General features: G+C 56.4%; 1 protein-coding gene across 9 annotated transcripts in view; it reads right to left on the reverse strand.

Annotated features, from left to right (window-relative positions):
- Nucleotides 1-15127, reverse strand: part of RAP1GAP (RAP1 GTPase activating protein) — a 66815-nt gene that overhangs the window by 10410 nt on the left and 41278 nt on the right. For 8 of the 9 annotated variants that reach the window (XR_010750202.1, XM_066375340.1, XM_066375341.1 and 5 more), the window contains exons 3-16: nt 12252-12287; nt 11129-11176; nt 10000-10038; nt 9474-9659; nt 6584-6687; nt 6232-6310; nt 5768-5821; nt 4232-4315; nt 3930-4030; nt 3670-3799; nt 2477-2632; nt 1973-2044; nt 1266-1352; nt 734-871 (exon numbers count right to left, since the gene is read on the reverse strand). Coding sequence is in view for 8 of the 9 variants with exons in the window: in XM_066375339.1 (XP_066231436.1) it covers nt 734-871; nt 1266-1352; nt 1973-2044; nt 2477-2632; nt 3670-3799; nt 3930-4030; nt 4232-4315; nt 5768-5821; nt 6232-6310; nt 6584-6687; nt 9474-9659; nt 10000-10038; nt 11129-11176; nt 12252-12287 (1314 nt within the window). In the remaining variant the exon portion in view is untranslated. Of the gene's footprint in view, nt 1-733; nt 872-1265; nt 1353-1972; nt 2045-2476; nt 2633-3669; nt 3800-3929; nt 4031-4231; nt 4316-5767; nt 5822-6231; nt 6311-6583; nt 6688-9473; nt 9660-9999; nt 10039-11128; nt 11177-12251; nt 12288-14525; nt 14762-15127 lie in introns of those variants that run through there. The other variant, XM_066375338.1, reaches the window with a different exon arrangement.

The raw sequence follows: 15127 nt of genomic DNA on the forward strand, positions 1-15127 counted from the left end.
TTTTGAACTTATATTGCACCAATCTAACGGCTTTACAAATAATTCTCTACACTTGTGTGAGATACCTTGCCATTACCCTACCTAACAGATAAAGAAGTGACAGAAAATGACCAAGCCAGTAAGTGACAGAGCCTAGAACTGTGCTCTCAACACTACACTAAGCCAGAGACAGCGGGTGGGTCACACGCTGAAGGTCACACAGGCCAGGTCCTTCTCCTACCGCACTCCGTTCACACCCTCCTCCAGGACCTTTGTTTTTTTACTTTCATCAGGACAGAGGCCTCCTCCTCTCTTCTCTACCTACTGACACCGCAGCCACCACCCCTGGCACCAGAGACACCTTGTTGCCACCCAGAGGGCTCCAATCTGCAGCTGAACTTCCAGGCAGCTTCGGTCCCCACGCCGAGGCCCTGCCTCCAACCATTAACTCCTCCCTAGACAGTGCCCCACCTTACATTCCCACCCACAAGCTCTACCCGCTCACAAAATACACCTTAAACCCACTTAGAGCCCAAGTCCACCGCCAGCCACGCCCCCACCCAACTCCAACCCAATGAGAGCCCTCATCTAGCCCCACCCCCATATTTGTCCGAAACCCCACCCAAACCACGCCCCCAACTCCACCTGCTGAGCCCGCCTCTAGCCACACCCCCATACCTTGTTCACATCCCCACCCCGGCTCCACCCCAGCCGGATCCCTGGCTCTCTAGCCCCCGTAGACCTGGCCCTTCACCTTGAAAGACTCGAAGAAGCCGCCGCCACCGCTGCCATTCTCCATCTTGTCCTCGTCGCCACCCAGGCCCATCATGGACTGGCTGTGGATATGCAGTTCCTCGTAGAGGGTCTCGAGGAGGGCAGCCCGTGTCCGCTCCTGTGGGCCAGGCCCAGGCCATCGGGAAAGACCCCAGGGATTAGCCCTTCCTCCCACAATTCAAATCCAGGCTACTTGGGCCCCTCCTTCCCGCAAGCCTACCCGGGCTTCCCTCAGATCCCTCCAAGACCTGGCCTCCTGCCCCCACCCCCACTTTCCCCTGCCCGACAGAGTCCTTGGTGCCAGCCTGCCTACCTCCAACTCCGCCCCACCCCCGCATTCCTAGAAATGCCTTCCATCCTCCCCCTTGACCCTAACCCTGCTCACCCGTAAATCCACTCCCCCTATCAGCCCTCCCTAAGGCCGAGCTCTGGTCATGGCTTTTCCCTTCCTAAGGGGCAGGGCTGAAACTCCAAGTTGGGGGAGGGGCTCGGCCTCAAAAGCCCATCCTCACCTCCAGTTTGGCAAACTTCTCTGCTTTGTAGCAGGCATATTCAGCATTGATCAGTTTTGTCAGCAAAAATTCCTGGAACTCTGGCCCCTGGGAAACCCCGGAGTGGAGAGAAGAGAATGGGTCAGGTGAACACAGAGACCAGGGGCGGGGCCCTAGCGTGGCAGGGACCTAGCGTGGCAGGGACTGAGCTGCACCCTGCTGGAGCCCAGAAGGTGTCCTCTTCACTCCTGGGGCTCAGCTCCCCAGCCCAGGCACCTGTGAGGGCCCCCTCTGCCCTTCATGACTGCCCACCCCTCAGGAGAGCAAACCCACAGATGTAAGGGGTGGGACAGGGTTTCCTACCACCTCAGTCAGTGGCGGACTGAGGCCAAGGCTCTACATGTGGATTGAGAGGTGAGAGAGACGTGCCCCCTCGGACATTTAAAAATAAATAATGACTAATTGGCAAGAAGATAACAGAAATGAGGAAAGGCCACAGTCTGCTATGAAAAAGGTAAACAAATGATATAGATTGTTTTGTGACTTCCTAAATAAAGTTCAGTTTTTCTCAAGATGAACAGAAAAGTCAGGATGTAACTGCTCAGTCAGGAGAACCCAGCTGCTCTGACCACAGTAGGGCTTTAGGACTTAGTATGGCAGAATGTGTATCCCCCCAGTTCCCACCAGTTTAGTTCTACCCATGACTGGGGCTGGGGGCGGCCTCTCACCTTCCTGAACACAGCAGGGTCTGGGAGCGGGGGCCCAAAGAAGGGCACATCATCCCTGGCTGTGACAGAGACCTGGAAGAGAGGACAGCAGTCCCTGTGAATCTCCACCCCCGCCTCGGTCCCCTAATTCCACCTCCCTATCCTGCCCCACGCTGGGCACAGGGCCTGCCCCTTGGTGGCAGAGGTTCAGTGACTGCTGATTGAGTGACTGAACCCCAGGATTTCAGCCAGCCATCCTTGGCCCTGAACTTGAGTGATGGGAAGGGGTGTGGAATCTCGGGAGTCATGAGGGATAATCAAAGGGGAGGAGTCTAACCAGCCTCTGTGAGGGTGGAACTTTGGGGAGCAGAGAGGGCAGGATGGGAATCCCCCATCATTGGAGCAAGAGGGAGGTGTAGAGCCCTCAGGACAGTCCCCCTATCTACAGGCTCAGAGAGGCCCCAGTGAGTAAGGCTGTGCTGTGTCAGGGTTGGCGAAGCCCTGGGAGGCTCTGAGATCACCCACCTTGTACAGGGGGCCATCGGGCCCGCCACCCTCGGCCTGTACCACCACATAGGCGTGCAGGAAGTTGGACGCAATCATGTCAGGGACAAAGGGCGTGTTCTCATCCTGGAAGACCACAGCGACGATGTCATTCCCGATGTGCCGCTTTCGCTGCAACTGAGCACAGAGCCACAGGCCTTCACCACCTGGCCAGAGGGCCACTGGGCGTGGGGGAGGCTGCCTGCAGGGTGGGGGAGGGCTCTGGGGGAGGCAGAGGGCTCCTCTAAGGATTCACGTCTCTACCAAAAAACCGTGATGAGAAATTTGTCTTATATTATTTTCATTTTCTTAGAATCCTTTGACAGATGAGGACACTGAGGCCAAGAGAGAAGAAGTGATCTGCAAGGCCCTATAATAAGTTAGAGGACGTGAACCCAGGACTCCTGGTCCCCAGGCCCTACCTCTCAACCCTTCTCCTGTCTAAATACCCCAAACATGGCCCCTCCTGAACAAGTTCCATCCAGTATAAATTCATGTTGCTAAAATGAACAGAAAATCTTATTAAAAGAAAATAAAATGACAGTAAAGGTAAGATGTAAATATATCCATTTTTCTCACATTACCGTTTTCTCTCCCTGGGGTGGGGAAGGGGTGGGGGGGATGGTAAGGCAAGCAGTCTGCAGGGAGCTTAGGACAAGGTGACAGATTTCCAAGCTCAGCGCCACAACACGCCCTGCTGGCCTTTGCAGAAGCCATTTTCTCCACCTGGGACACCCCACCCCCCAATTCTCCCAGCTTCTTTGCAGCCTAAAAGGCTCTTTATCTGGAAAGCTTGACTCCTACCTCTGCCAAGTCTAAGTTCCCCCACATGATCCCACAATGCCCTCCACTCCCTGTATAATTACTAACTCATATCTATTGAGCTCTTGCTATATTAGATACTCTTCTAGCCACTGTATGTGCATCGCTCATTTATGCTCACCTATGAGGTAGGTGCCATTATTATCCCCATTTCACAGATATGGAAACTGAGGCTTTCACAATTTTGTAACAGCTTGTCTCCCCTTCCCCAACTAGAGCCCATAAGTAGGGGGGACTGGATCACTTCCATCTGCCCAGGGCCCACTGAGCCTGATGTAGTGGACACTCAATGGACAGGTAGTGGGGGAAGGAGGACAAGAAGAAGCAGGTGGGTGGATGGGTGCCCAGGCTACCTGCTGGGCGTCCCCTTCTGTGTAGGGCAGCTTGGTGGACACGTGAAACATGATCTCCTTGTTGCGGAAGTTGCAGTACACAGACTCGGTCCCCGTCTGCCCGTGGGTCACGTCCAGGCCTCCTCGGAACCTGCCCCAGGTCCCCCAGGCCACGGCTCAGTCTCCAGCCCCGGCCAGGCCTTTATGGGGCCAGGACGGGGACTCCCTCCCTGCCCAAGGGCATGGGTCAGATTGTACACTGCTTATCCCCTAATGCTTACCCCTTAAAATCCTGCAGTTTGACCTTCTGGCCAAGAAATTCGAGGAACTCCACGAAGGCAGGGCTTTCCTCATTGGTACTAAAGAGTTCTTCCTCGGAGGTCTGGGGACACACAGAGGGCAGAGGTCATGGAGTTAGGGCTCCTGAGCTGCCCTTCCCCACACCCCAGAGATGCCTGGAAGGAGGACCCCTGGCAGCCCTGGGAAACTGAGTCCCTGAGGAGGTACACTCCCTGGCAAAGGTCTGAGGTCCCAGGTATATGGCCAGGTAGGTGGGGGAGCAGGGAGGAGTAGGTGAGCACACCTGTCCAAGCTTCTGATAAATGACTCCAAACTTGAAGTTATTGCTGATAACATGTTCATCAAAGGTGACGATGAGCCGCGAAGCCTGGGGGGAGAGGGCAATGGCTGAAACAGACTGCTTCTTCAAGTTGCTGTTTGCTGCTCTTACATGCCAAGCACTGTGCCTGGCATGCCTTGTGCATCATCTCATTTAATCCTCAGGACAGCCCTGGCTGGTTGGCTCAGCAGTAGAGCATTGGCCCGGTGTATGGAAATCCTGGGTTCGATTCCCAGCCAGGGCACACAGGAGAAGTGCTCATCTGCTTCTCCACCCTTTCCCCTCTCCTTCCTCTCTGTCTCTCTCTTCCCCTCCCACAGCCAAGGCTCCATTGGAGCAAAGTTGGCCCTGGGTGCTGAGGATGGCTCCATGGCCTCCGCTCAGGCGCAAGCATGGCTCTGGCCGCAATGGAGCAACGCTCCAGATAGGCCGAGCATCACTTCCTGGTGGGTATGCCGGGTGGATCCCGGTCAGGCGCATGAGGGGGTCTGTCTGACTGCCTCCCCACTTCTAACTTCGGAAAAATACAAAAAAAGAAAAATCCTCAGGACAGGCCCATGAGGGAGACATTCCTGCTTTTCCCATTTTACAGATAAAAACCAAGGTTCAGAGCTTCAGTAACTTGTCTAAGGTCAATAGCTTGCAAGGCAGAGTGGGGACTTGAATTCAGGTGTGTTGGATTCCAACCTCAAGCTCATTGCTCCTGAGTTTTGCCTTTGAGCCCCCACCCACACCCCATTCTACAATATCCAGCTCCCTCCTTGGCTCCTCTGTAAACCCACCTCATTATTCCAGAACAGGCAAGTCCCACTGACATGCAGTGGACCTTGAGGCTAGATCCTGTCCTCACCTTGGGCCGCAGTTCCCTCTTCTGTAACTGAGAGATGGAATCTAATCTCTGAGGCCCCTTCCCTCAAGAACCTTCCCTGACCCACAGCACCTCTCAAGGACTACACCTTGCTCTAGAATTCAGTCAGAGCAACAAGGACTTACATGTCTTTCAAGGCCTACTTCTTTCAGGAAGCCCCCCAGCCTCTTGAAGACAGAGTCACTACCCTTTCCTCACATTGTCACAGCACCTGGAGATGCAGCTGCTGTCTGTGGGCACCGTTTATGAAGGTGTTTGTGTTATTCTCTCCCACCAGGTCCCCTCTGGGGTCAGAGAGAAAGGCCAGTGAGTCCCCTGGCTCAGGAGCACAGGTCGCCCTTGGGAGGGTTGCCAAATTACAGCGAGAGTTTGCAGAGGTAAGGCATGCCTCCAAGGCCAACAACACTGGGTGTAAATGCAGCCCTTTGTTATCTGCTGGGCATCCCTGGGTAAAATATAGAACCTTTCTGGGCCTCTGGTTCCTTTTCTGCAAACTGTGGACTTGGCAGGCTTATTATAGAGATTAAATGAGAAACTGAGGAAAATATTCTGCACACAGCAGGTGCCCATCAATGCTCAGTCCCCCAGTCACCCACCCACTTTCAGAAACCAGGGCCCAGACCCAGCTGTACCTTGGGGTAGAGCACAGGATAGAACCGGTCCACGTTCACATCTTCACACACCAGCTGCAGGAGGAGATAAGGGGCCGCCTAAAGGTGGGGCTGGGAGGGGGGAGGGGCCTCTGGATCTCCCAGGCCAAGGTCCAGGGGGCACAGTGGAGAAAGGAGAGGGGACAAACAAGGCAGAAGCAGGACTGAGGGCTCACTGTTGCTCAGAATGGGGTAAAGAGGACTGGGGTCTCATTTCCAAAAGTGCTCCAAAACAGTGCCAAGACGCACAGGCAGGGGACAGGGTCTCCCGCACAGGAGCATCATGGGAACACGTGAGAGGCAGGGACTCCAAGATAGTGCTGCAGGATGCAGGGCTAGGACCTAGCTAAGGAGGAGGGTGTGCTAAGGCCAAGCCGTAGCCCCCAAGCTGTGTGCCCACCTACGGTATCCAAAGAGAGCCCAGCATGAAGGAGCAGAGGCCTCACCTTTGCCATCTGGACCACATTGGGGAACTCGGTGAGGCAGGAGATTGGGATGACATCATGGTATGTCCGGCATTTGGTCCTGGGAGAAGAAAGCCCACGATCAGGGGCTTTCTAGGGGCTAGGGTGCGGGAAAGGGAGGCGGGAGCCCCTCCACACAAAGTAAGACTCCAGCAAGGACCACCGGTGATGATGGGAGCCAGGCCTGGCTCAGCACTAACATGCTGTGCAACCTCAGGCAAACCCCTGGCCCTCTCTGGGTCTCGATTAGAAGACTAGGTAAAATGAGATGGGTTTTCAGATTATAAGACCTCAGCCCTCCCTACTGTCAAAGGGCCCCTCACCCGCCCCTCACCTGAGCAACAGCCGCAGGTGCTCCTGGTCCCCGATGACATCATACTTGAGTGAGAAGACAAGGTGGCCCAGGGCAGTGTCCAGTGAGTAGTAATTGAAATGCTCCTGTGGTGGGAGGTGAGGCCAGGGGAGCGGGTGAGGCTGAGCTCGGGGTTTCTGGAAACCAGACTAGAAAGCCAACTCACTCCTAGATGGGGGTTCTTCACCAAGCTGCAGATGTCACCGCTAATAGACTGCACCAGAGAGACCTGCCTTCAAATCCCATTCCGCCACCTGCCTGCTGAGTAGCCTGTAGTCACCTCACCCCTCTGTGCCTCAGCTTCCTAGTCTATAAAATAGGAGGGAGGCCACCTACCTGTGGGCTGGTGGCAGGGACTGAGATCAAGTGCCTGGCACAGAGTAGGTGGTCAGTGAATGTTTATAGAAACCTTGGCTCTCTGGGTTCTCACCAAAGTCAGGACCACATTTGCATCTCCATGTGTATCCCAGCCCTGTCCTTTTCTGGGCTGAGCACACAGTAGGGGCTTAATAAAAAAAGATGTTGACTGATGGATTGCTCAACCTTTGGTCCCTGAAGCCAGGGCCTGTGAGAAACAGGAAGTGAAACATCTAGTGAACTCATTGGGTGGCTGACCTGGCAGGTTCTCACCCTCCTGCCTCACCGGCAGAAACAGCAGCAGGTTGGGAAGAAATAGAAGAAATACCCAGAGGGCACAAGGGAAAGCTGCTGCAGGGCTGGTATCCCCGACAGGAGCCCAGGGCTGGCACCTCCAGGTGGGGAAGTACCAAAGCCATGGGCCAGGAGCACCAAGCGATCACACACCAGCCTGGCTTTGGGCTCCCTCCTGCCAGCCTCGGCTCTGGAAGTGGGGCTGCCTCCCCAGCCACACCTACCCCAGGAGTCATCCGGGAAGTGAGTCCTGTTTAAACATGAACACCTGTGCTCAGAGGGAAGGAGAAGAAAGTGTCAGGGGCCCAGGGATGCGCCCCACAAATCCACAGCTCAGGGAGAGTCTGGGTGCACCTGGGGCAGAGTCCCCCTCAGCCCTGCCTGGGCACAGAGTGGTGGAAACCCCCAAATGCTCGGCACCATCTGCAGAGCAGGAGATGCAGGCACTTGGCAAGGAGGGCTGCCCAGGTCCTCAAGCTGGGGGGTTTCCCTACACCTCCTGACTAAGCCCAGAGGATCCTACCCCTGGGATCCCCTCCTCTCTGTGTTTCTATCCTGACTCTGGTCATCATGCCTCTCTGACCTCCCAACCTGCACCTCCTCAGATCCTTCTCTGCTCAAGGCATTTGTTCTATCACTTGTCACTCCTTAGCAGACTTTTCCGAGTGCCAGTTGTGTGCTAGGCTCACCCAGCCCCCATATGCCACCACCCGCAGCCCCAGCCAAGAGCCTCTGGACAGTGGGTAGCAGGACGCAGGTCTCTCCGCCCGCATGCTCAGCCTGGAGGTGGGGCCCTAAGCCTGACCCGGGGCTGCGAGTTTAGTCTGTTCCAGTGGGTTCCACCCCTTTCCCCCCAACCCCAGCACTAACAGCCCCAGGGCCAGGCCTTCAGCTCAGACTGAGGTCACACAGCTCCCAACTCCCCAAGGAATCACACCTCCTCCCAACACATACATGTGTACATGTGCAAGCACACGCCTGGCAACATGACCCCTCCCGTAATATGTCTTTTAAAAATATATTTGACATATAACTGTATAAATTTAAGGTATACAACATGCTACTTTGACATATTCATATACTGTAACATGATTGCTGTTGCAGTGACATTTGCCACATTACATAATTATAGTACAATATTGTCCATTCCCATAGCGTGTCTTAGTAGAAGGTCAGCCGGAGCGAGGTCCAGTTCTCAGCTCAGTAATTCTGTGACCTTGACCAAGTTGCTTTACCTCTCTGAACCTGTTTCCTCTTCTGAAAAACTAGGACCCTGATCTCACAGAATCATTAAGATATAATAATAACAGCTAACATTTATTAAGTACGTGCTATGTGCCAGGCATGGTTTTCTACGCCCTAATATACTTGTATTACCTCATTTTTATAGATGAGAAAACAGGATCAGGAAGGTTAAAAAACTTGCTCACGGTCATACCATTAACAAATGGTAGAGCCAAGATTGCCACCTAGGCCTCGAGACCCTAGGTCCCACACTACAATCTGTCACCTCAGAGTAAACTGATGTAGAGACAGCACCAGGGGAGGAACCTGGCACACACACGGTCCAGTGTGAGACCTCCCCTCCAGCTCCCACAACCTTGCCCAGGAACTCTTGTGTGGAATACCGCTGGGTGACACTCTAACAATTTGTGACCAGGCAGGGTCCCTGCTCTGGAGCTGGTGATGGGGTGGGGGTAACATCAATCCAGGTCACACATGACACTTCTGTGTCTTCCATGCCCCACCTCGGTCCACCTGAGGGAAGGGCCTGGATGTGCTTTGTTTGCTGCTACACACCTGGTGCCGTGCACAGGGCCAGGCACACAGCTGCTGTTCATTACTTGCTAACCCCAAGTGAGCCTTACTCCGTGCTACATGCCATTCAAAACCTTTTACAAGCATCCTGTCATTAGAGCCGTGTGGCAGCCTTATGAGATGGGTATCATCACTAGCTCCATTTTTACAGGCACAGGGAGGATAGTTACTTGCCCACGTCCCATGCAGTAAGTGGCAGAGCCAGGAGGAAGAGCCTGGTAGTGTCTCTGCCATTGAACGCTACACCATGAGAATGCTTTTTGCAATAAATATTTGTTGAATGAATGAGTGAATCTACCATGCATGCTTCCTGAGACTTGGGGCTCTGGGACTGTCACCCAGCCCTAGCCCAAGGGCCCTCTCCCTCCCAGACCCAGCCCTTCAATGCCAGCAGGCCGCCCACCTTGCCAAGGAAGTGCTTCCGGTAGATGCGGGCCGTGGGGTCGCACTCCAGCTTCACCTTGGTGGTGGGCGACTGCAGCGGCTCCGTCTCCGGGGTGCTGCTGATCTCGTGGTTGGTGCCTTCAATCCAGTAGCCCCCAAACTGGGGCAGCAGGATGAGGGGGAAGGGCCCTTCTCGCCCCAGGACCTGAAGGGGAACTCAGCTGAGAGCCACCCACACTCCACCCCACTGGGGGCCCCCAGGCGACAGCTCCCCAGCTCAGATCTAAGGGGTACAGGGACAACCCAGAGCCTCTGTGGGTCCCAGAGCACATGGAGCCCCACATCCCATTCTCAGAGGATGGGGGTGGGGGCAGGTAGAGGCCTTGGGTTCAAACGGCCTCTGAGCCTTTGGCCTATAAACTGAGCCTCCAGCCCCCACTGCGGTTAGGCCCCTGACAGGGAGGAGGGTCAGGCACCCTGACTCTCTGTGTGAATGCCTCCCAAGCCTGGAGTGAGGATGGGGTCAGGGCCGTCCAGCTGGTTACCTCGTGGACACTTGGGTAGGGAATGTAGTCCTCTTCAGTCTGCAAAACACAAGGAGGGCCGAGACTCAGCTGGGATGGGTCCGCAGCCTTTGCTTCCAGCGTCCCTACAATGCTCCTCTGCTTGGCCAGCCACCAGGCTGGGCGTATGGATGGCCTATGCCCTGATCTCTCCACCTCCCCATCTCACAGGAGGGGCAGGGCTTGCTTTGGGGTGACCCCACGAGGCTGAAGCTGAAGCCGGCTTAGCTCACTGAGTGCTGGAGGCCTCTTCTGGGCCTCGTCCCGCCTGGGGAGGCGGCCCAGTGCCTCCCCGGAAGGAAGGAACATCCAGAGCAGTGGTTCTCAGTGCATCAGAATGGCCTAGGGGCTCATTAAATACAGACGGCCTCATGCCACCCCAGAGTTTCTGATGCCCTGGGTGGTGCTGATGGGGCTAAGCTGAGGACCCCACTTTGAAAACTCCTGTCTTAGACAAAGCATCAGGCTTATGCCCATGAACTCCTTTTAATTCTCACCCCTGCAGCCGTGGGCCCACTACCCCAGGCCTGCCCAGGAAAATCCAAGAGCCTCCTCACTCTCCTTCAGTCCCAGGCTTCCTGTCAGTCTCATCATGGGAAGGGGGGGGGCAACCATGTCACGCCTCCCCCAACCCCCTCAGCTTTCCAGGGAGCAGGAGAGCATAAGCCTCCCGGGTCCTGGGTTTGAGTCTCCCTACAGCCTTCCATCATAACTGGAGAACAGTTGACACAGGCTGTCTTGTGTGGTGCGGGGCTTCGACCCTGAGCTGGGAAGCCAGGAGAGGCAGGGTGGGTTTGACTGGTGAAGACGGGGTGGGGAGGAGCTGCAATGAAGACCTCAGACCTAAAGCAAGGAAGCTGTCCTCCACATCTCAGAATTCCTAGAGGGCCAAGCTGGGCACCCCAGCACCTAGCCCACAGAAGGACTAACTCATGAAAGGGGGTGGGTTCTCTTGGGCTAGCTGCGTGGGTGGCAGCACTTCCCAGGCCCCACCCCCACCCAAGGGAGGGAGTCTGCCCCCCTCTTCTGTCCCTGTCCAGGTCCCCACACCCTTTCGAGAGGCTGCTCAGGAAATGCACGGAAGGATGGGGCCTTCGTGGTTCAGACCTACTTTGAGGGGTGGTGGGAAGGAGCATCGTTGTTCATCCATCCTGCTTCCCTGCAAAGAGAGGGCAACAACACTCCTGTTACACCCCTCCCTCTGGTTATACCCCTCCCATGCTTGCTGCGGGCCACCTCCCTGGGGCTCCCAGTCCGTGTCCAGTGTAGAAGGGAAAAGCCCACCAATGTGGGATGCTCCCAAGGCAGGGCGCTGGGCTACTCAGGCCTCTCTGCAGGGCTGGCCTCCTCCTGCTGGTAACCTGGGCTGTGGGAGGCCGGCGGCAGCAGGGAGGGGCTGGGGGCTTTGTACGGGAATGTCTGCCGCTGGGAGTGGGGGTGGGGGTGGTGTGCACGTGCCTGCGTGTGCGTGCAGGGAGGTGGGGAGGGAGGCTATTGCATCTACACAGATACGTGTTGTTGAGAGAGACCTGGAGAGGGAGAGGGAGAGGGAGAGGGGGGAGGGAGAGGGGAGAGGGAAAGAGAGAAGAGAAGGGGAGTGATGGAACTGAAAGACTAAGTAAGAGAGGCAGAGAAACAGGAAGGGGCAGGAGAGAGGGTTAGAGGATGAACTGACATCAGGGAAAACTCCAGCGGTTTTTCCAAGTCACCCCAGCCCCCTGCCCACCTCCCAACACACACTCATTTGAAAAACAGACAAGGGCCTGGAAGCCCAGGGCTGGGGAGTGGAGGGCAGGCAGGAGTCAGAGGGGAAGGGGCTGCCTGGTCATCAACACCTCCCTCGACCTGAAGCACACCTTCTATGTAGTGGCCCTGGCATCTGTTCCTCCTGCCATTTTATATGGGGTCCTGCAGAGTCTGTGTCGCCTCTCGGGGGATGGAGGATGCTATGTGTATGTGGGGTGGGTTGAAGTGGGGACCCCAGCCGTGCTGGGGACCTACACAGGGATGGCAGATGGGGAGATGAAGTGGGGCCTGGACCCCGGGGTCAGATAGGGAGTTGGGCGCTATCAGTCCTCACCCTCTACTCTGGACAGAGTGCTCGGGACAACACACTGCCCAGGGTTCCTGGGCTGTCTCAGAGAGATGTAGTGCTGGAGATATAGCAAAGGCCCCCCACCCCCAGCCCAGCCCCATCTCTGGCTCCCAGGAGTGGGCAACGGATCCAACCTCACCTGCATCTTTTCAATCATCTCAAACAGATCTGTGTTCTGCAACAGAGATGGGGGAACAAACAGGTCGGCCCTCAGGGTGGTCCAGCTGATCCTGCTGGGCCCCCAAGGCGTCTGCACCCAATCCATCTGCCCAGGTCTCCTTAGCCCTGACCAGCCACCTTGGACCTATCAGCCCAGAGCCCGTGGGGCAGCCCATTCCACTCAGTCTCTTTCTCCAAAGGAGGAGGCTGGTGTCTCAGGGATGTCCCCACGTCACTACAAAGTTGGCAGTGCCAGGATCAGCCCATGTACCCCTCAGAAGAGCCCCCATCCCAGCCCCAAAGAGGAACTCAGCTGGAAACCTCAGGAGGGTCTGTGGTTCCACCCTTCCCCCCACAAGCGGTGTGGGCTGGGAGCCTTTGGGGGAGAAGATGCTGGGATAGCCTGTTGGGCCAACACACATGTGTGAGTCCATACGCACCCCCCCCCACCCCTCACAGACAGCCTCTCCTGAGGCTAGCCAGGGCACACGCAGGGTTAATCGGGCATCTGCCAGCTGCCTTGGCAGCTTCAGCCTCTCCAGAGCCAACTCCCTGAGAGCCTTCCTGGAAGGCGGCATCCTTGAGGCTGGTGGGGCTGGGGGCTGGACCTGGGAAGCCCCCAGAGTCTCCAAGACCGTGCCCCTCCCCCAGTCCCTCCAGGCTCCTGCTGCCCTGTGAGCGCACCACCTGAGCTCACACACATGTGCTATGCGGTTATGCACCAGGAAATTCATACTCTTTCTCTCTCTCTTGCTCAAACACACACGCACAGGCCTACACACCAATATTTAAACAGTCTCACTGTACCAAAGAAAGCAAACAGACACAAACCCACGGGGTCTGTACACACCAATTCTTAGACTCAAAGCTATATGCTAACCTGCAAACTCCCATGTTGCTGTCCTAAGTTACACAACAGCACACCCACTAACACATACACAGGTCCATGTACAAGAACCACACACACAAATGCAAACCCACCCGCTGTGCACATCTGCACACCAGTAATTTCACATGAAGCTACACGACCACCACAAAACCACCCTCACATCTGCGTGTGGAGACACAATAGCATGCATGCGCAGACACAGGCAGGCTTGTTCATGGAAACTTCCGGTACAAAGCCCACTCCCACGTACCTTCTCCATCGGAGCCACACACCCTGTTGTAGCAGACATGACAGACTCAATCCCGCAACATTAGATGAATTTTAAGAAAAAGGAAAAGCATGCAGCAACTACAGAATGGCTAATCACCAAGGGTGAGGGGAACAGGTCTGAACCCTATACCGCTTGAGTGCACACCACCCTTCGCTCTCTCTCTCACACACACACGTAGAGACAGACACATACACAGAGCTCTGTTAAAATGTCACAAGACACAAAAACTCCATGTGAACACTCTGAGGCTCGACCACAGGGGCAAAAGCCACCCCATGAAATGAACTACAGGTGTTCACAGGAGACGCTGACCCATGGTCACTTATGGCCACACTCAACACTTCTGAGCTTGGACAATACAGTTCCACAAGCAGTCAAAACAAACCAGACACACACCTGCAGTCCAAGTAGACAAACATGCCTGTCAACCCAACACCCTGTACACAACAGCAGCACTGGCATCTATGTCCACACAACCTCAGCCCAGCACAACCAGCATAACAGTGATGGGGCACACTGATGTCCCCCAGAGCACCCCACTTAGGGTGACCTAATATGACCAGGAACAATGCACCGGGAGTCACAGAAACACAGCCATGCAACACTGGCACATGGTCTTGTCACCCAGGGTATACACACTGCAACAAGTGACACTCACAGTTACAGACTCACAAGAGCAGCAGACACCTGACACATGGAAGGCTGTGAGCTAAGTGGCCCAGAGCATTATGCAAAGTTACACTGTGACACTCAGATCACCCTAAAGGGGTAAGGGATGGACGTGAAGGTTAGTAAGCGCACACACACACACACACACACACACACACACACACACACTGTAGCCCAGAGCCACAGTGCCACCACGGGCACTCTTTCGTGGGCAGCGACAGAAAGAGCCCAAGGCCCGGGACCCTAGGGCAGGGGTGTGCCCTGTGGCCGCCGTGGCAGGGTGTCAGCCCCAGAAGCTAACACACCCTCCATGACGGTGCCTCGCACACGCTCCCCAGCTGGGAGAGAGGCTGCCAGGCTTCGAGGAAGTCGGACGGACCCGGCGGCGCCGGCAGAGCCCCAGGCCATCTCACCCGGGTCCTCACCTGCCAGCCGGCCCCAGCGGGCAGTGAGCCCCTCCGCGGGCGGCCGGGGGATGCCAGGGACCGCAGCTGCGCCATCCCGAGCCCAGCTCGGCCCCCGCCCCGGTGGCACTTCAGCTGGTCCAGCCGGCTCCGGCCCGCGCGCCCCGGCCCGGGCCCCGCAGCGCCGAGCTCTGCGCTCCGGCTCGGGCTCCCGGAGGCGCCCTGCCTGCGCTGGGCTCGCCCGGCGGCCGGGCCCGGAGGGGGCGGGGCGCCAGGTACGGGCGGCGCGGGACCGGGGCGGGGCTGCGGAGATCCGGGGCGGGGACACACGAGACCCCACCCCCCGGAGCGGCCCGACCTGCGGCCCTGGACATTGCGCCTGCGCACACTTGCCCGAGTGCTTGAAGGTTTCAGTGCGCTGGGTTCTGTGGCACCCCAAGGCTCTCCCCAGTGCTCCCCTATCCCGCCTTCTCTATCTTCCCAGACTTTAAGACCCCTCCTCACGGCCTCAGGGACAGGGTTCTTAGGACCTGCTGTGAAGCCAGACAGGATAAGGAGGGGATTACTTTGGGGACAGAGGACTTTTCTTGAGCACCTACTTAATGTTGGACCCTCAGCAAATC

The sequence above is a fragment of the Saccopteryx leptura genome, chromosome 3 (genome assembly GCF_036850995.1).
Source record: "Saccopteryx leptura isolate mSacLep1 chromosome 3, mSacLep1_pri_phased_curated, whole genome shotgun sequence".
Lineage (NCBI taxonomy): Eukaryota > Metazoa > Chordata > Mammalia > Chiroptera > Emballonuridae > Saccopteryx > Saccopteryx leptura.